Source organism: Thalassophryne amazonica, chromosome 4 (genome assembly GCF_902500255.1).
Source record: "Thalassophryne amazonica chromosome 4, fThaAma1.1, whole genome shotgun sequence".
Classification (NCBI taxonomy): domain Eukaryota; kingdom Metazoa; phylum Chordata; class Actinopteri; order Batrachoidiformes; family Batrachoididae; genus Thalassophryne; species Thalassophryne amazonica.
In genome coordinates, this window is record NC_047106.1 from 26,812,561 (window position 1) to 26,834,945 (window position 22,385).

The 22,385-nt window shown below is 40.6% G+C and overlaps 1 protein-coding gene across 1 annotated transcript in view; it reads right to left on the bottom strand.

Moving 5' to 3' along the window:
- Positions 1-22,385, bottom strand: part of grik4 (glutamate receptor, ionotropic, kainate 4) — a 1,339,327-nt gene that overhangs the window by 512,522 nt on the left and 804,420 nt on the right. The window contains exons 6-7 of the mRNA XM_034169301.1: positions 14,255-14,433; positions 1,330-1,383 (exon numbers count right to left, since the gene is read on the bottom strand). Coding sequence (XP_034025192.1) covers positions 1,330-1,383; positions 14,255-14,433 — 233 coding nt within the window. The remainder of the gene's footprint in view (positions 1-1,329; positions 1,384-14,254; positions 14,434-22,385) is intronic.

Consider the following 22,385-nt stretch of genomic DNA (forward strand, 5'->3'; position numbering starts at 1 on the left):
TTATATCTTGTCTCACTTTATATTCTGTTAGATCTCACATGCATTCGTGCTTCTGTTTTCTTTGTGTTCATACCTGTTGATCAGTTCGTTTGTTATTTCAACCCTCACCATTCCTTGTTTCTTGCCGATTGATTCTCTCGCTGATCCTTATGGCTTCCCCAATAACTTCCTCGTGAGTATTTCGAGGCCTCATTCCTGTGTGATCCTTGTCTGTTATTATTATTTAATACAGCTGTCCATGAGAACATTTTCACGGTTTGGATTTTGTCACCTTGTGAAGCAACGGGTGTGAATAAACCACCTTGGTTTTGGAAACGTAATCCCTGTGTGAACATGCAAACTCCACACAGAAAGGCCACAGGTGAGAATTGATCCCATGACCTTCTTGTTGTAAGGCAACAGTGCGAACCACTAAGCCACCCTGCTGGCCAGCTTGAGTATTCTTTTGCTGAATAAGGAAACAAACAAACAAACAAAAAAAATCAGTGTAAAGGTATTAGGTTATTGTCAGCCTGAACCACCATGAGCTACAAAGTACTGCAAAGATTACAATGCAATTACATTATGCAAAGGAAGCATGCATAGTGTAGAAATAAATAGTTTAAAAGGATGTTATTGCCATGTCTTTACTTAATTTAAATCAGATTTTGTATATTGGTTGAAATTATCTACTGTAATAAAGTAATAAAAAAATAAAAAAATCTGACTCTGTAAGATTCAGCCAACAGAATGAACACACATGTAACCTCTTCTTCAGAACCAGAACTGGACCAGAGCCAAAGCTGCACTCTGTGATGTTCTGGTGATTCTTGGTATACAGCATAGTTCTACCAGAGGACTCAGATTTTTAAGTAGTCAATGAGAAATTGGTTAATTGACATCAGCTTTATTCTCTAAACAAAGCTGGTGTTTCCATTAGTCATCATCTCTCAACCAACAGAAGCCACACACATTGCTTAAAACATCAATGAAGCCACTCACCTTTCGCTGTTTACAGATCACTGTCAAGACAGCCCCTCCTCCACCCCACCAGTACTGGTTGGTCCCCGTCCTCTGCCTAGGGGCAGGCGCTACGCTTGCCATTTCCATCAGCAGGATTCATGAACATCGCGAGTAAACTCTCTGCCATAATTTGGACCAGCACCAAATCTAATTCACCATAGACTTTTTTCCATTAAAATTATGAACTAACATGCTTTCTGAGTCCTTCTGCTAGAAATGTATGGTCTGCTAATGGTTTATTACACCATCACGATGTATGGATCTGTGTTCAAAACAATTTTCAACAGACCTGAGACTACTGTGGCAGATTGTCTTCTATTTTCTTACCAGAGAGGTGAAGATGTAAGTATAGTAGACTGACAGCATTCCCAGCTCTGACGCCTGGAGAACAAAAAGAGAAAGGAAGAAGAACAAGAAAACTGTTGGAGGAACTCTGCACACACAGAACAAAGCAGTAACTCAGCTGAAGTTTAGACAAAAATGTGCTGTACTGAAAGCCAGAGGAAAGTGGGCGGGGGGGGGGGGGGGGGTAACGAAAAGGTAAGTGGATGGAGTAAAGAACAGAAGGCTGGGGAGAGATGCTGGAAGGTCACTGATTCAGTGCAACTTCACTCTGCATTAGAGATCAAATCCACATCTTGGTAGGAGCAGACACATTCTTATCTGACAATGGCTCTCAGTGGAGCAATTAATTTCTGAGATGCATTAGTATGCCACGTGACACTCGCTCTCACCATTTGATTAAATCAAAGTCACAGTGCGGAGCAGTTGTGAAGGACAGAATGAATTTTTCATAGTCTCCATTCATCATTGTTGGTCACAAAAAAAAGAAAAATTAAGTTACTTCTGTTTAATTTTGATGTAATGTGGACTATGAAAATCATACTGAAAAGATGTAACTTGTTGTTATATACTGTATATATTTTTAATTATACTACCAGTTTGTGCATACTTAATCCCACGTGATCTTCCACATGAAGGTAAACACATTTTAAATATTCTCACCATTGCTCCCGTGAGAATCTGAAGAGACATTTACTTTATGTGTGACTTAAATATTTCCAATGCTGGGCTCATTTCTGAGATCATTAAAGGTTACATACAACCCCTGGCAAAAATTATGGAATCACCGGCCTCGGAGGATGTTCATTCAGTTGTTTAATTTTGTAGAAAAAAAGCAGATCACAGACATGACACAAAACTAAAGTCATTTCAAATGGCAACTTTTGGCTTTAAGAAACACTATAAGAAATCAGGAAAAAAAATTGTGGCAGTCAGTAACGGTTACTGTTTTAGACCAAGCAGAGGGAAAAAAATATGGAATCACTCAATTCTGAGGAATAAATTATGGAATCACCCTGTAAATGTTCATCCCCAAAACTAACACCTGCATCAGATCAGATCTGCTCATTAGTCTGCATCTTAAAAGGAGTGATCACACCTTGGAGAGCTGTTGCACCAATTGGACTGACATGAATCATGGCTCCAACACGAGAGATGTCAATTGAAACAAAGGAGAGGATTATCAAACTCTTAAAAGAGGGTAAATCATCACGCAATGTTGCAAAAGATGTTGGTTGTTCACAGTCAGATGTGTCTAAACTCTGGACCAAATACAAACAACATGGGAAGGTTGTTAAAGGCAAATATACTGGTAGACCAAGGAAGACATCAAAGCGTCAAGACAGAAAACTTAAAGCAATATGTCTTAAAAATCGAAAATGCACAACAAAACAAATGAGGAACGAATGGGAGGAAACTGGAGTCAACGTCTGTGACCGAACTGTAAGAAACCGCCTAACGGCAATGGGATTTACATACAGAAAAGCTAAACGAAAGCCATCATTAACACCTAAACAGAAAAAAATAAGGTTACAATGGGCTAAAGAAAAGCAATCGTGGACTGTGGATGACTGGATGAAAGTCATATTCAGTGATGAATCTCGAATCTGCATTGGACAAGGTGATGATGCTGGAACTTTTGTTTGGTGCCGTTCCAATGAGATTTATAAAGATGACTGCCTGAAGAGAACATGTAAATTTCCACAGTCATTGATGATATGGAGCTGCATGTCAGGTAAAGGCACTGGGGAGATGGCTGTCATACATCTTCAATAAATGCACAAGTTTACGTTGATATTTTGGACACTTTTCTTATCCCATCAATTGAAAGGATGTTTGGGGATGATGAAATCATTTTTCAAGATGATAATGCATCTTGCCATAGAGCAAAAACTGTGAAAACATTCCTTGAAAAAAAGACACATAGGGTCAATGTCATGGCCTGCAATAGTCGGGATCTTAATCTAATTGAAAATCTTTGGTGGAAGTTGAAGAAAATGGTCCATGACAAGGCTCCAACCTGCAAAGCTGATCTGGCAACAGCAATCAGAGAAAGTTGGAGCCAGATTGATGAAGAGTACTGTTTGTCACTCATCAAGTCCATACCTCAGAGACTGCAAGCTGTTATAAAAGCCAGAGGTGGTGCATCAAAATACTAGTAATTTGTTGGAGCGTTCTTTTGTTTTTCATGATTCCATAATTTTTTCCTCAGAATTGAGTGATTCCATATTTTTTTCCCTCTGCTTGGTCTAAAAAAGTAACCGTTACTGACTGACACAGTTTTTTTTTCCTGATTTCTTATAGTGTTTCTTAAAGCCAGAAAGTTGCCATTTCAAATGACTTTAGTTTTGTGTGATGTCTGTGATATGCTTTTTTTCTATAAAATTAAACAACTGAATGAACATGCTCCGAGGCCGGTGATTCCATAATTTTTGCCAGGGGTTGTATTATCAGAACCTGTCCAATGTTCAACATTTAGCTGTCCTATCTGCAGAAAGTCTAACTCTGGCATCTTCTTAGAGTCGCTAGTGTTGGCCTTTAGTGGAGTTTGTATAATTTAAGCCTTCAAAGTAGAAAAGTGGCACAAGTTATTGCAAAAACATATCCAGCTTTCACATGCAAGAAGCTCCTTCAGTGTCACCAGGGTTTAGTCTTACAATAGAACTGACAAGGGGGAGAACAAGACATTCATTAGCAGATGATAGAAGGCACCTGGTTGTCATAGTAATGGCACAGCAGTAAAATGTATCGGCCATGTATTATATAACTGGAAGATTAAGAGACGCACAGAGGACTAGAGCACAGACGATACAGTCACATGGGAAAAATGCTGAGACAACTCAGCAGACCTCCTGTAAAATACCATCTTGTTACCTACAATAAACATTAAAGGCTCTTTCCACAGGTGCGAGCTGTCTACCATTCATGCCGTCACCAGAATGGTGAACCAGATGCTTGTTTTTCTCACACACCATGTCACATTCAACACACAGGATACAGGCGGGTAAATATTACCAATCTGCATGTATAACGAGGGCGAGAGTTGTAGGTTATGTGCACAATGGAAGTGATAAATTGTCTTGGTGTTTTGGTGTGTGCTGTGGACACATCATAGCCTCTCTCTTTTGATAAAGCGATAACAAGGACAGCTTTTTTCATTCATCAAATATTGCAAAGGTTAGACCAATTCTGTCTCCGGCTGATGATGAGGTTTTGATTCATTTATGTTTGTATCATGTTGAACTGATTATTGTAACGTTTTGTTTTCAGGCCTCCCACTGAAAAGTATTAAAATTCTTCAGATGGTGGCCAATGCGGTTACTTGAATGCTGACTGGGACTAAAAAATTTGGTCAAATTACATTGGTGTGGACTTCTTCACAATGGCTACCTGTTCATAGGGTGGATTTTAGGGTGTAGCTGCATGTACCAGCACGTGCACTGTGTTCTCAGGAGGGTGGTCTACTGTGTGTTCCTCAGGTTAATAAGAAGACACCACACGGTACAGCATGTGTGTATCGTGCACCAGCTGAAATTAAGCAGTCGAGTTCTTTTAGGGCTTACAAGTTTAAATCAAATCAAATCAATTTTATTTATATATAAATAAAATTGATTTGATTTGATTTGATATAGCGCCAAATCACAACAAACAGTTGCCCCAAGGCGCTTTATATTGTAAGGCAAAGCCATACAATAATTACGGAAAACCCCAACGGTCAAAACGATCCCCTGTGAGCAAGCACTTGGCGACAGTGGGAAGGAAAAACTCCCTTTTAACAGGAAGAAACCTCCAGCAGAACCAGGCTCAGGGAGGGGCAGTCTTCTGCTGGGACTGGTTGGGGCTGAGGGAGAGAACCAGGAAAAAGACACAAATTCAGACTCAAGACATTTATTTGCTGCTGTTTTTGGTTAATGAGCATGTAAAGTTATACAAGGGTATTTAGATGAAATCACATGGTCTTCACTGACCCTTAAAAGTTCAAAGCAGATGCCACTGCATAAATCACTCCTATGATGTCTTTTTGCACAGTGAGACTGAATAATGCGATGGGGTCGTGTATCGGATACACAAAGTAAGTGTACAAGGTGATTCAGATTCTCTTTTTGGACACAATCTGGTTAATAATTGTGCCTTATTTTAAACCTTCATTAAATTTTTTGATCTTTTCCATGGCTTTGGTCCGACACTGTCAGGGTTTGAGTTTTATTTGGTTATCTGTTTTTATTTCTTTCTTTTGATCTGTTTGTTATTTTTCATATTTCATGGGTTTCGGTTTGTTTATTCTCTCTGGGTTTTTTCTGCTTGGGTCTGTCTGTCTCTTCTTCTCTTGTCTTTCTCTTGATTCTTGGTGATGGGTGTTTCCCTTGTTCTGATGCTTTCCATGCACACCTGTTTCTGATTTGCTGATCATCACCTGGGGTTATATAAGCTCACTGGGTGTGTTAGTTCCTCACCAATTTGTTGTGCCTTGTGGCTTCATTCCAGCTCTGTACCTGCTTTCCATAGACCTGCCTGCCTCATGTGTTCTTGACCTCCAGCCTGTTGCATCGACCATGCCTTTTTGCTGATGATTTTTGTACTGCTGCTTTTCGTTGACTGCCTACTCGTGTACCAACCTCTGCTATCCACAACAGTAAAGATCTAAAATCCAGAGCTGTTTGTTCGAGCTGTGCATTTGTGTTTAGCAATTCCTGACCATCCAGCCTGATAAACACTAAACAGAAACTTGAGTACAGTATAACATAGACAGCTTTTAGAAGCTTCCTGAAGCCCATTCAGAGGATACAATAACATCAGCACAAGAAGCTATGAAAAAAAAAATCATCTTGTCCTCCATGGGCTGCACTAGAAATTAGCTCGACTAGTTTATTTCCACTTCATGTGATCTCCTCCAGCTTTTGGTCAGAGCGCACAGAACTCGCATCGTGCACATACGAGGTCTGTGATAAAAGTATTATTTTATCACGTTTTTCAAAAACCATATGGATTTGAATCACGTGTGATTACATCAGACATGCTTGAACCCTCGTGGGCATGCAAGAGTTTTTTCACGCCTGTCAGTTACGTCATTCGCCTGTGGGCAGTCTTTGAGTGAGGAGTGGCCCCTCATCGTTTTTTCATTGTTTAGGAATGGCTCAGAGACTGCTGCTTTGTTTGATAAAAGTTTTTTCAAAAACTGTAAGGCACAACTGAGTGGACACCATTCGATAAATTCAGCTGGTTTTCAGTAAAAATTTTAACGGCTGATGAGAGATTTTGGTCTGGTAGTGTCGCTTTAAGGATGGCCCATGGCGCCTGATGGCGATCTGCGCTTCGAGGCGGCAGCGTCTCGCCGTTTCAAGTTGAAAACTTCCACATTTCAGGCTCTGTTGCCCCAGTAAGTCGTCAGAGAACAGAGAACTTTCAGAAGAAGTCGGCATGAGGAGTTTATTAGGATATTCCATTGTTAACGGACATTTTGTAATAAAAGAACGTGCGGGTAGAGTTGCATGTCGGGCCGGACCCGACCGCGGGGGGTCGCGACAGGAAAAACACCTCCGTGTTGGAAACCTTAACGGGCAAGTTGGAACATGCCCAAGCTGTTAAACAATTTCTCACTCACTTGTTGAAAGCCATCAAAAGCCGCCTGAATTTTACAAATGGTTTTCAACACGGAGGTGTTTTTCCTGTCGTGGCGCACACAGATTCGCCGAGTCGTCACGGAAACAACTTGGCGAATTTGCGCACACGTCTTTCATTACAAAATGTCCTTAAACAGTGGAATGTCCGCATAAAGTCCTCATGCCGGCCTGTTATGACTCTTCTCTGTTCTCTCACGACATCCTGGATGAATTAAGCCTTAAATTAGAATGTTTTCAGGTCGAAACAGGCCGATGACGGTGCCTGGAAGCGCTGCGCGACGTCCCGCTCCATGGGAAGTCCTTACACCGACAGAAACACCCCATAATCTCTCATCAGCCGTTAAACTTTTCACCGAAAACCAGCTTAATTTCGCGAATAGTGTCCACTCGGATATCCCTCAAAGGTCCAGAAAAAATGTTGATAAAGCAACGCGCGCCGTCCGCAGCGGCTATTCAGACAAACAGATTCCGACGGGCGGGGTGGAGCACTCCTCACTCAAGGCCTGCCCACAGGCGAATGACGTCACCGACACACGTGAAAAAACTCACGCATGCGAACGAGGGTTCAAGCTTGTCTGACATAAAAACATATGAATCAAATCCATTTATTTTTTGAAAAAAATAAAAAGGGCCGCTTTTTTCATCACAGACCTCGTATACTGCGCTCACTATCTCTCATTGCGGTTCTGCACAGCTGTGCTAAACAGTGGAAGCCTGACTAAATGAGATCACATTCAGAATGCTAACACTGCTGACCTAAAACCCACTGAATGCTAAAACCTTGGAGAGTGAGACCTTTGTCTGAGGCTGGATTGATGTAGGAGTAAGATGCAAACAGACAAATAAGGGGGAATTTCTTGCACACAACAAAACATGACTCTGTCCATTTTGGACAATCTTTGCACTTTTCTAATCGACAAGCCCGACACAGGGTTTTGTTGCATTTGGCAAACACATGTTCCTTGTGAGAGGTGGAACTGCCAACGTTCCACCACCCCGCTGCAGGATCTCGCTTGAAAGACATTATTACAAATAAAGGAGACAAATCGAAGGATGGTTATCGGCATCTGTGAAGCAAGTATGTTGTGGCGTTTCAAAGTGAAACTGTGAGTGACAAAGGAAAGAGAGAGACAAAGCAAGCAACTTTAACTGTAAAGAAAAACTGACAGAAAAAAAGGAGAACAGAAAGAAACTGAGATATCCCACTGGGTGCTCTCGCTGCTCTGTAATCCAGGCTTTCCAGCGTTGCTATAGTTACAATATGACCACTGATGGCAGCCTGTATGTCTGATTGAGGTGAGAGACTGAGACAGAAGACAAGTGCAGGATGAACAAATACAGGAGAAAAACTATAACTAATAAGAAAAACTAAAAATAGAAAGAGTATTTTCATACTTCTCCACTGGTCAGCTGTGATAAGTGTCTCCTTGAATGTAAACTGTGACATCTGCTGTAAGCTCTTTATTTCACTTTAAAATAAGTTTTTAACAACTATTGCTTTTTCATAGCTAATTATTTTCAGGAGTATAAGTAACACTTTAAGAGTTTGTTAGGTCCTGCAGCTTATATTCCAAATCAACGTATATATGAAAACGTTATGCATTATCATCTGTGGCCACAAGATGGCAGTCTCCATATGACAAGCTGCTCCTCCTGCATACTGAATCAGTTACTGTGATTCACACTGAAGAGCAGAAGAAGAAAAAGAACAAGAAGATGCAGCAGCAGCTTTGAATAAGAAAAATGTTCTTTGAGAGAATGAGTAAATTTAAAGTAGACCCGCATTGAAATAAATGTGGTCAGCTATGAGTCCTTTCTTGTTCACAGTGGTGATGGACAGGTTGATGGATGAGATCAGACAGGAGTCTGCATGGACTATGATGTTTGCAGATGGCATTGTGATCTCTAGTTAGAGTAGAGAGCTGGTTGAATCTAGCCTGGAAAGATATGCTCTGGAGAGCAGGGGAATGAAAGTCAGTAGGAGCAAGACTGAGTGCATGTGTGTAAATGAGAGGGAGCCCAGTGGAATAATGCAGTTGCAAGAGTATATTGTATTATTATTGTTATTATAATTACTGTTATTATTATTAGTAGTAGTAGTTATAATAATAAGCACATGCTTTATTGATATATAAATCACACTGAAGTATAAGTGGCACAACCTCCCAAACTCATAAAAAACAAAACAAAAGAAAACAACAAAAAACGCTTCTTATAGTCCAGAAAATATGATCAGTTGCGCCATGTCTTATGCTTAGTTTTCATTTCATGTGACGTCAAGCATTATGTTATAAAATCCAGCAGTACTGATGTTCTTTGTGCTTTCCTTTGCAGATCAAACATTGAAAATAATCTAAACTATTCCTTCTTTCGATTTTGTAATGATAATAGTGCAGAGACTTGGAGAAACAAGCTGAAACAGGTGCAAATAGTAACAATGTGAATTCTGCCCCTGTGATGCAGTCTGCTCTGCTTCAGTCATGCATTTCTCAGTGGATTCGTCACAGTACAGTGGAAAAACAGGCTGTTTGTGACAGCTGGAATGTCTAAGACAGACAGGCAAAGCATCAGGAGCAGATCGGGTAGCACAAAGCCAATTCTGATTCCTGAAAAAAAAAAAAAAAACCCTCCAGTGTCTGTCTACTTACCTGGTTTGTGTTGAGGTGTAATTTATTTATGGCATCTATGCCTTTTGTGAAATTACTTCTCCGTTTTCAGCGAGCTGATACGGGTCACAAGGTGTCTCACACACAGACTGGACAAATTTAATGAAGTGTCATGTGCACACTCTTGTTTCCTCTCTCAACCCCTTCCATCTCCAGTTACTTTCACCTGCACTCCCACCATCCACCATTCCATTGTATTTTAGAAACAATGAGGTGTGTATTAATTGCTAACTGGCCATATATTAGTGCCCATCACTCTTTGCTTCCTCAGCACCCACAATCAATTTTATTGAGGTGGTCAAAGCGTTATTAAGTTTTCAGTTGTGGGAATGTTATGTGGAATTCAAAGTGCCAAGGACGTATCGTTATTACTCGTCATTAATGGAGGACGGGAACATAAAAGTCCTCTTGTTACATGACTGACAGGAATACCATGGAGAGTAATGCAATCAGAGCATTCTTTATCACACTTTAACCTTTGGCACAAGAAAAGATGACGAAAATAAGAAAAAACTTTACTGATCGCTTGAGGGAAATTAAATGATAAATAGAGCAAAATTAATCAGCATATGGGTGGCGTATAAAAGGAATTCAAACAGGCAGTACAACTTTCTTCAGTGACTTATAAATACATTGTATGCCTTATCTACTAAGAGGTGATAAATTAAAAATAAAAACCTGAATAAATTGTGAAAAAAACATGACTGCCGCCTCTATCAGTACAAGGAGTCATTGAATATATTTGATGGGTTTAAAATGGCATATATTTACTGTTGTATAGGATGAGTTTCTCAGGATATAAAACACCAATTTTTTTCATTTATAACAAGCAAATGTATAGGTCTGTTCTGAAGGAAATCCATTTAACCTGTGCACAGTGACTCACTCAGACCTTTATTCAGTGCTCATCCATATAATTCTATGGGACAGCTTGACAAGCCTGACTCATGTTCCTGTTAAAAAGAACTATTATTTGGCTCGAGCATTTTGCAATCTGTTGTTTTAAAGCTTGGCCATGACTTTTCATCATGCAAGTGGTTGTGATACAGGATGCCAAATGGATTGTGACAGTGGAAAATATATTTAGGTTTTTAATAGATGGAGTACACTACTGACTGTGCTGTGCTGAAAACACAAACTATTTCCTCCTGTCAGGATTGGAAAGTAATACAAGACGACTGAACTGTACATATACACCAAGTGGCTCCGGATGGCTCTCTGGGACTCCAAGTATCCATTTCCTTGCTGCCAGCCTGTGAGGATCTGCAAGAGAATCTCCGGCGGCACACTTGTGTCTCCCAGCAGACTGACCGGTGCTCAGTTCATGTGGCGTATATCAACACCACGTTGCTTTAAAGTAAGATTTTTATCCAGAATGCCTTTTTCTCTAGATGGTTTGGATTTTCTCCTGTTAACAGAAACCTGGTTCAAACCAGGTGAAAAGCACACCTTTTCAGTGCTCCAAATGAACAGCCTGGCCGCCGTCTTCGAGGATAACTTCAGATGGTGGTTATTATCTTCAACTAATTATTCCAGTTTTGAAGGGCAGTTGTTTGTGGTTGATTTTGCCAGTCCTGTGCTATCTGCCGCAGTCCACATCCACCAAAATTTAATAAGGATTTTATTCACGAGTTTGAAGACTTTCTGCAGATTTTTTTCCAAAATGCGACACACTTTTGGTTTGTGGGGATGTTACTATTCATGTTTGTTGTCTTTCTCATCAACTGACTGATGACTAATGACCATTGGACTAATTCAATCATCTGGACCAACACATCATCTTGGCCACACTTTGGACCTTATTATCTCACAGGGGCTCACTGTTTCCCTGAGAGCAGCCTTCCTCAAATAGTTGTCTGTGAATGAACCCTAGTGCTCCATGAATGACCCCTAGTGGTCAGTGAGTATATTAGTAAAATATCATATTATAAATTAAGATATTCCAACTGAAAAGTGCTTCTCAGACCATTTAAAAATGACTCCAAAGTCTAACAGAAAAGTTAGGCAGTCTGCGAGATTTTTTTTTTTTTAATTTTTGGTCAAGTGGTCTTGGGTCTGAAAGAATTTGAGAAACCCTGCCTTAGAGAAATTATATGATACTGCTGTTTCAGACAACCTTCCCATTATATTTGAATTTACTGCTCCTCCATCTGGTAGTTAACCTCTTATACTTGTAGGACTAAGAGAAATAAGGGCCTGTTGCCACTGCATGGTCACCTCCAGGACGGCTGGAGAATTTGCTGCTGCTTCCATGGACTCTCAGTTGTATGCCATGAACGGATCGGTTTTTCCCTTACTCCCAGTAATCCCAAAATGATTCTCCAGCCTATCGAGTAGAATATGATGATCCACAGTATCAAACGCAGCACTGAGATCTAACAGCACCAGAACCGTAGTGGTGTCCGAATCCACTGCAAGTGGATGATCATTCACCACTTTAGCGAGAGCCATCTCTGTGGAATGATATTATCTAAAAGCAGACTGCAGTGGCTCAAAAAGATTATTCTCGGTAAGTTGGTCCACAAGCTGCCGTGACACCACTCTTTCCAGAATTTTAGAGCAAAATGATAGATTTGATATTGGCCGATAGTTTTTCAATACACTAGGGTCAAGATTAGATTTCTTAAGTAATGGTTTAATCACTGAGATTTGAAACATTTAGGAACAGATCCAGAAGTTAATGAGAGATTAATCATTTCCAGCACAGTCGGCCCAAAGTTACAATCTTTTTGAGAAAACAATTCCATTTTGGAAAAATTCCAATCTGAATTTAGATCACAGCACAGCATGGAGTCAGCACCTTTAAAAGTGCCCAATGACATCGCCTTGTCTGCTGACACAGGGACCCCCTGCTGTGCTGGTAATGTCGGATGGCACAGCAACCTTTGATTCTGTGGAACATGCAGCACTTGTTTCTCATTGAGAACTTTTTCCTTCTTTGGCATTCGCTGCATTGTACTCAAGTGGTTTAAATCTTATTTGGCTGATAGGAGCTTTTCTTTTGTAACTGGTGACCTATCCTCATCAAACTCATTCTCCTCTCTCTTGTGTTCCCCAAGAGATAGGAGAGTTCTTGTCCCTGTTCTATTTTTATTGTACATGTTGCCTTTGTAGTCAATTATAGGTAAGCACAACTTGTCCTTTCATTGTTCTTCAGATGAGCTGCAAATCTATCTGTCTATGAAGAATAATGCAAGTGATGCACTGAACACTTAATTGAATTGTATTGGTGATATAAAGCAGTGGCTGTCAGAAAAAAAATTCCTTCATCTGAATGACGGTAAATCAGACTATTTTATTTGGACATTCATGCATGCTGAATGTTGTCGCCTCACACTTTGGTGTTCTGGCTTTTTGTTCATCTTTCAGCTGCTCCCAGTATGTGTTGCCATGACAGAACGATCGTTTCCATCTCATCCTGTCCTCTGTATGTTTCCTGTGCCTCTCATCAACTGACTGATGATTTTTAAAATCCTTATGAACTCTTTTGGTTTAACTCTATCAATGGATGGACCAACACATAATTTTGGATACACTTTAGGCCTTATTATCTCCCATGGGCACCCAGTTTCCTTCAAAGAAATACCTGACACTGCTGTTTGGGATCACCTTCTGATTTTTGAATTCACTGCTTCCCCATCTGGTAGTAAGCCTCTTATTCCTGCCTGTCACCACCACTTGGTCACCTCCTTAATGGCACCAATGTCTTCCACCTCTGTCATACTAGTTACCTGCATGCATAAACCTCCTATTTGGCCTCCATCTTCTCCTCCTGCCTGGTGGCTCCATCCTCAGCATCCCTCTCCCTATGTACCCAGATCCCACACAGTCTCTGAATTTGTCTCCAAATCGTCTTACCTGTGCTGTCCCTCTGATGTGTTCCTAATCCTGTCCAATTTTTGAGTGTTATTTGACAGCTATTTTAGGTTTGATCAACAGATAATTTATGTTGTCAAAACAAGTCTTTCCAGCTTCATCTACTGGCTAAAGTAAAGCCCTTCCACAATAGACATGATCTTGAGAAGGCCATTCGTGCTTTCATCAGTTCCCGACTTGATTATTGTAATGCACTTTATGATAATGCTCAGTGGTTGTGTGCTTCTAGCTTGTACAAAATGCTGCTTGCGCATCTTTTAACAAACACTTCCAGACACAACAAGCACATTACCCTTGTACTGTCCTCGCTCCACTGGCTTGCAGTTAGTTTTAGAATCGATTTTGAAAGATGAATATTTGTTTTTAAAGCCATTAATGGTGTTGCCCAGTCTTATCTGTCTGACAGTTTTATTCAAAGGTTGAAATACAAGCTGACCCCATTTCTGACCAAACACTTTATCTGATTTTATTTTCTTGTATGAGTTTATTTTATTGGGTGTTCGCTTTTATTCTTGAGAATTTTTTTCCTCACTTTTACTGTAAAGTACTTTGGTCACATTTTGGTTGCTGTAAAGGGCTCTATCAATAAATATTGACTGATCGATTGACTGATATCATTACTTCAAGCCTTGCTAATTTGTGGCAATTTTGATTTTTCAGCCAACCTCCCCCTTTTCCTAATATGGCTTTTAATTAATACAAGATGAGCCATTATTATTGCATAACTAGCACATGACGTGTACTAACCCGTTCCAAAATGATGTGGGACATCGTGGCGTTGGCATCTACTATAATCATGGCAGTCTTGTCATCTCGTATCTCCTTTAGCAGTGGAGTCGGATCCTGACTGTCATCAAGCATGCGCACTGACAACGTCTCCTTGGAGATAAGAAACTGCCGGAGGAGCTGCTCCAGGTTCAATAAACCTGCCGGGAAGAGACACACACACACACACACACACACACACACACACACACACACACACACACACACACACACACACACACACACACACACACACACACACACACACACACACACACACACACACACACACACACACAAAAAGACAATTACTCATCTCCTGCATAGGTACAGAGATAAAGCTTTATAATAATACAGTCTTTTTGCAAAAGTTCAGAAAGTGGTTTTCAGAACTAAAAAGTGGAGAAAAGTCAGGCACATACACAGAGTTTAGGTGGATTCGCACTGCAAAATAAACATTTTATAGAATTCGCTGAACTCTTATCTGAAATCTTTCAGAAAGCGCTGTAACTAGGTTTAAGGATATGATTCCTTCTTTATGTTCTCTAATGCCATATACCAACACAGTGCAGAGTAGCTACCTAAACTCTGTAAGTGAGATAGAGTATATCGTCAATAGTTTTACATCCTCATTGAAGACAACTTTGGATGCTGTAGCTCCTCTAAAAAAGAGAGCTTTAAATCAGAAGTGCCTGACTCCGTGGTATAACTCACAAACTCGTAGCTTAAAGCAGATAACCCGTAAGTTGGAGAGGAAATGGCGTCTCACTAACTTAGAAGATCTTCACTTAGCCTGGAAAAAGAGTCTGTTGCTCTATAAAAAAGCCCTCCGTAAAGCTAGGACATCTTTCTACTCATCACTAATTGAAGAAAATAAGAACAACCCCAGGTTTCTTTTCAGCACTGTAGCCAGGGTGACAAAGAGTCAGAGCTCTATTGAGCTGACTATTCCATTAACTTTAACTAGTAATGACTTCATGATTTTCTTTGCTAACAAAATTTTAACTATTAGAGAAAAAATTACTCATAACCATCCCAAAGACGTATCGTTATCTTTGGCTGCTTTCAGTGATGCCGGTATTTGGTTAGACTCTTTCTCTCCGATTGTTCTGTCTGAGTTATTTTCATTAGTTACTTCCTCCAAACCATCAACATGTTTATTAGACCCCATTCCTACCAGGCTGCTCAAGGAAGCCCTACCATTATTTAATGCTTCGATCTTAAATATGATCAATCTATCTTTGTTAGTTGGCTATGTACCACAGGCTTTTAAGGTGGCAGTAATTAAACCATTACTTAAAAAGCCATCACTTGACCCAGCTATCTTAGCTAATTATAGGCCAATCTCCAACCTTCCTTTTCTCTCAAAAATTCTTGAAAGGGTAGTTGTAAAACAGCTAACTGATCATCTGCAGAGGAATGGTCTATCTGAAGAGTTTCAGTCAGGTTTTAGAATTCATCATAGTACAGAAACAGCATTAGTGAAGGTTACAAATGATCTTCTTATGGCCTCGGACAGTGGACTCATCTCTGTGCTTGTTCTGTTAGACCTCAGTGCTGCTTTTGACACTGTTGACCATAACATTTTATTACAGAGATTAGAGCATGCCATAGGTATTAAAGGCACTGCGCTGCGGTGGTTTGAATCATATTTGTCTAATAGATTACAATTTGTTCATGTAAATGGGGAATCTTCTTCACAGACTAAAGTTAATTATGGAGTTCCACAGGGTTCTGTGCTAGGACCAATTTTATTCACTTTATACATGCTTCCCTTAGGCAGTATTATTAGACGGTATTGCTTAAATTTTCATTGTTACGCAGATGATACCCAGCTTTATCTATCCATGAAGCCAGAGGACACACACCAATTAGCTAAACTGCAGGATTGTCTTACAGACATAAAGACATGGATGACCTCTAATTTCCTGCTTTTAAACTCAGATAAAACTGAAGTTATTGTACTTGGCCCCACAAATCTTAGAAACATGGTGTCTAACCAGATCCTTACTGTGGATGGCATTACCCTGACCTCTAGTAATACTGTGAGAAATCTTGGAGTCATTCATTCAAAGCGCATATTAAACAAATATGTAGGACTGATTTTTTGCATTTACGCAATATCTCTAAAATCAGAAAGGTCTTGTCTCAGAGTGATGCTGAAAAACTAATTCATGCATTTATTTCCTCTAGGCTGGACTATTGTAATTCATTATTATCAGGTTGTCCTAAAAGTTCCCTAAAAAGCCTTCAGTTAATTCAAAATGCTGCAGCTAGAGTACTGACGGGGACTAGAAGGAGAGAGCATATCTCACCCATACTGGCCTCTCTTCATTGGCTTCCTGTTAATTCTAGAATAGAATTTAAAATTCTTCTTCTTACTTATAAGGTTTTGAATAATCAGGTCCCATCTTATCTTAGGGACCTCGTAGTACCATATCACCCCAATAGAGCGCTTCGCTCTCAGACTGCAGGCTTACTTGTAGTTCCTAGGGTTTGTAAGAGTAGAATGGGAGGCAGAGCCTTCAGCTTTCAGGCTCCTCTCCTGTGGAACCAGCTCCCAATTCAGATCAGGGAGACAGACACCCTCTCTACTTTTAAGATTAGGCTTAAAACTTTCCTTTTTGCTAAAGCTTATAGTTAGGGCTGGATCAGGTGACCCTGAACCATCCCTTAGTTATGCTGCTATAGACGTAGACTGCTGGGGGGTTCCCATGATGCACTGTTTCTTTCTCTTTTTGCTCTGTATGCACCACTCTGCATTTAATCATTAGTGATCGATCTCTGCTCCCCTCCACAGCATGTCTTTTTCCTGGTTCTCTCCCTCAGCCCCAACCAGTCCCAGCAGAAGACTGCCCCTCCCTGAGCCTGGTTCTGCTGGATGTTTCTTCCTGTTAAAAGGGAGTTTTTCCTTCACACTGTAGCCAAGTGCTTGCTCACAGGGGGTCGTTTTTGACCGTTGGGGTTTTACATAATTATTGTATGGCCTTGCCTTACAATATAAAGCGCCTTGGGGCAACTGTTTGTTGTGATTTGGCGCTATATAAAAAAATTGATTGAATTGATTGATTGATTGAAATGTGAAAGCTGAGTGGAGACGATGGCTGCAGGTGTTGACTACGCTCAAAATCAATGCAAACTCCAGTCAGGTCCAAAAGTGTAACTTGAATTAAAGCTAAAAGTCTGTCAACACTCCAAGCACATTATTGATTATTTCACTTCAATGCTGCTGTGGTGGAGCACAGAGGCACAATTACAAAAACAAAAATGGCACTGCCCAAATACTTACGGACCTAGCTGTATATATGTGTGTGTGTGTGTGTGTGTGTGTGTGTGTGTGTGTGTGTGTGTGTGTATGTTTTTGTGTGTGTGGAGGGGGTGGAGGGGAGCTCTTTTTCAGAAACTTTGGAGTTTCTGAAACTCCACAGCTATACATGAGCATTAGCGGCAGCAGATGATGTTGTTTGGACTCTGCTGGAGGTATGCACATGCTCTTGAATTCTGTTAATATTAGAAAGCTAACAAATGCAAAGGGGCATTTCACACACGTCTCTCATTTTCCATCCCATGGTAATACAGTATTTGACTTCAGTGAGGTTAGTGGGATTTGCTATAATTAAAGAATAGCGAACTTAATCAAAGTGCTCCCAGCAGCACGTTAGTGCCCATTCATTATCAAACCCTCAGAGGTTAGTCAGCTCATTTTCCATGCAGGATTTTAATGCATACTTCAAGCATAGTTTATAGGTGTGTGTATATAGACAGCATATTTATATCCAGATTGTGCATCTCAATACATGGGCTATGATACAATTCTGCAACAATACTTTTTTTTTTTATTATGGAACGATTCGATTTGATTTCATGTGATACAATTAATTCACTGAGAATCAGGTGGTTCTATATCCACTTTTTACTGTTGGATTTGAAATTTTGGGTGGCCAGATGTCCAACATAACGAAAATTGAGCTGTATTTCTTGCAAGAAGCGACTGTGATATATGAAAAGAAGATTATTGTAATTTTAATCTTCATGGAATTCAATGGGACTTTTGACTGGTACTGGGTGTGTACTGCTCAAAAAAATTAGGGGACCACTGTGTTCCCCAAATTTTATTTTATATATATATATATATATATATATATATATATATATATATATATATATATATATATATATATATATATATATATATATATATAATATAAAACTCCCTCCCGCTGAGGATGATATGCGTGTTCCTCAAGCTTGCAATCTCTACTAGAGGCCGGCGAGTTTCCGAGTTTGGCACAGTATCTTAGCTGTTCTGAGGGCTGCACTTCTGGACAGACCTCTGATGTGTCTGGAATCTGCTGGAAGCACTCTTCCAATATGGGGTTTACAGCTCTTAGTGCTCCTATGACCTATGGGATATATATATACGAGGGCTGTCAATAAAGTATAGGTCCTTTTTATTTTTTTCAAAAACTATATGGATTTCATTCATATGTTTTTACATCAGACATGCTTGAACCCTCGTGCGCATGCGTGAGTTTTTCCACGCCTGTCGGTGACGTCATTCGCCTGTGAGCACTCCTTGTGGGAGGAGTCGTCCAGCCCCTCGTCGGAATTCCTTTGTCTGAGAAGTTGCTGAGAGACTGGCGATTTGTTTGATCAAAATTTTTTCTAAACCTGTGAGACACATAGAAGTGGACACGGTTCGAAAAATGAAGCTGGTTTTCGGTGAAAATGTTAACGGCTAATGAGAGATTTTGAGGTGATACTGTCGCTTTAAGGACTTCCCACGGTGCGAGACGTCGCGCAGCGGTCCCAGGCGCCGTCGTCAGCCTGTTTCAAGCTGAAAACCTCCACATTTCAGGCTCTATTGATCCAGGACGTCGTGAGAGAACAGAGAAGTTTCAGAAGAAGTCGGTTTCAGCATTTTATCCAGATATTCCACTGTTAAAGGAGATTTTTTTTAATGAAAGACGTGCGGACGGGTCCATGCGTCGGGACTCAGCCGGCGCGGTGCGGCAGCACAGGAAAAACACCTCCGTGTTGATAACCATTTGTAAAATCCAGGCGGCCTTTGATGGCTTTCAGTGGAGTGAGTATATGAGAAATTGTTTAACAGCTGGACATGTTCCAACTTGTCCTTAAGGCTTCCAACAGAGGTGTTTTTCCTGTGGCGGGGCGTCGCAGTGGCTGCGAGCCGACGCTGCAATCCGTCCGCACGTCTTTCATTAAAAAAATCTCCTTTAACAGTGGAATATCCGGATAAAATGCTGAAACCGACTTCTTCTGAAACTTCTCTGTTCTCTCACGACGTCCTGGATCAATAGAGCCTGAAATGTGGAGGTTTTCATCTTGAAACAGGCTGACGACGGCGCCTGAGAGCGCTGCGCGATGTCTCGCACTGTGGGAAGTCCTTAAAGCGACAGTATCACCTCAAAATCTCTCATTAGCCGTTAAAATTTTCACCGAAAACCAGCTTAATTTTTCGAACCGTGTCCACTTCGATGTGTCTCACAGGTTTAGAAAAAATTTTGATCAAACAAAGCGCCAGTCTCTCAGCAACTTCTCAGACAAAGGAATTCCGATGAGGGGCTGGACGACTCCTCCCACAAGGAGTGCTCACAGGCGAATGACGTCACTGACAGGCGTGGAAAAACTCACGCATGCGCACGAGGGTTCAAGCATGTCTGACGTAAAAACATATGAATGAAATCCATATAGTTTTTGAAAAAAATAAAAAGGACCTATACTTTATTGACAGACCTCGTATATATATATATATATATATATATATATATACAAGTTTGGACATGTCCAGCTCTCCACAATTTCACTGATACTTACTGGACTGGTAACCACTGAAAGACGAGATAGACATGTCCAAACTTGTCCTCTGACACACCAAAACGGAGGTGTTCCTTTGTCTCGCTTTCAAAGCGAATCGGTCGTGACGCGCGAAGCCTCTGCATGGCTTTCCATGACAAAATCTCTTGTTAAAAGTGAAATCTGCAGGAAAATGGCTGATGTCCAGCTCTTGTGATAACCAGAGAAAGAGCACACGACGGTCTCGTATTCACAGAGCCATCCGTTTAGAAATGGTCCAGTGGCTTGTGCCACGTCGTCGCAGCTCGGAGCGCAGCGCGCCGAGCATCCTTAAAGGGGTCCTTAAAGCTGTACTAACAGACCTTATTCTCTGTGAAGCCCGTAAAATTTTCACCAAAAGCCAGATAAATTTTTCGAATGGTTTCCAGGTGCCTGTCTCTAAGAGCTTCTGAAAAAATTCTGATGGAAAAAAAGTCCTTTTCATTCCGCCATTTCCAGACAATGAAAATCCGACGAGGGGGCGGGACCACTCCTTCCCAAGGCGTGCTCACAGGCGAATGACATCACCGACAGGCGTGGAAAAACTCACGCATGCGCACGAGTGTTCAAGCATGTCTGACGTAAAAACATATGAATGAAATCCATATAGTTTTTGAAAAAAATAAAAAGGACCGTTACTTTATTGACAGACCTCGTATATATATGGCATCACCAGGGGACAAGTAATACGGGGATGCTACAGTCCCAGCCACCAACATCTGTTTGTTCCCAAAATGGCAGCCAACAAGAAAAAAAAAGACATCTCCCAGCATGCATCACCAAACTGAGGACTAGAGTGCCTTAATTGAGAGAGTGGTGACATGACAAGTCGAAAAAAAAAATGGTCACATGCCAATGGTCTTGTGGTGCCAGCTTGGGTTCAAAATAGCATTCGCTGTTAATCTGTCTGCATGTAAATCCAGGTATTTTATAAATCAGGCTTTAAATGAATTAAATAAATCATTACAAATTGTACGTTTATGTAAATTTGACAGATTAACTATTTTTATATTAATTTTGATAGCACCTATACCTGGATGTGTTGCTGTATGTGGTTAAATGATTTAAAAAATGTTGAAAACATAAAAGGTTCATTTGGTAGTTCAGCGCAGTCGGAACCAAAATGGTGCCATGTTCTAAGTTGACACCACTCTCTCAATTAAGGCACTCTACTGAGGACAGGTGCAAGTGTTTGAGTTACCCGAATGCAGCAGGGCTGGAGAGAAACAATAAGAGAGACATACAACAGAGATGGCTGGATGGAACGGGTACTTTGGTTGCAAGGTACCCAGTAGCAAGGAAAGCACCATTCACTTTGGCTGAACCTATTAAGAATAAATGTAATAATCCCGAAAGAAACTGTTTTGCCAGGGTGCCAAAACAGTAAACTTTTTTTTTTTAAACAGTGAGAACAGTGAGTACAACATGTATATTCAAAAATGACTGAGACACTTGCACAAGATGTTGATAGTATTGCACATAGTTCTGAGTAACTGAAAAATACTGATCATTGATGCATTCATTCTGCAGAAGGGGGAGGTGTTATACAGTCTGATTGTCACAGGTAGGAAGGACATCCTGTGGTGTTCTGTGGTGCACCTCGGTGGCTCAGTCTTTGGCTGAATGTGCGCTGACAGGACATCAGTGTGACATGCAGGGGGTAAAAGGTGTTGTCACAGATGGTGAGCAGTTCTCTCAACATCCTCCTCTCCAACACCTCCACCACAGGCTCCAGTTCCAACCCAGGATAGAGCCAGCTCTCATGATGAGCTTGATGAGTTTGTTCACGTCATCTGCCTTCAGCCTTCTGCCCCAGCACAGTACAGCATAGAAGATGATGCTGGAGACCACCGAGTGATAAAACATCTGCAACATATTTCTGCAGACATTGAAAGATCTGAGCCTCCTGAGGAAGTACAGTCAGCTCTGACCTTTCTTATACACAGCATCTGTGTTTATGGGGACACCCAGGTACTTGAAGTAGTTTCCCCTTGGAGATATTTTTGATTGGAACCATTGACTTTGAGGCACCTCGGCTTTCTTCCGGGAGACATTCATTTTTGTTAAGTTCAATGCTGTGTGAAAGATAAATAAAATCTGTTTTTCCATTATATTCTGACAGATTTCTTCTGGTCCTCTTCTGCCCACCCCCGCCCCTTTAACTGAGTGTGGTACTGCTCATGGCTTTACATTATATATATATATATATATATATATATATATATATATATATATATATATATATATATATATATAT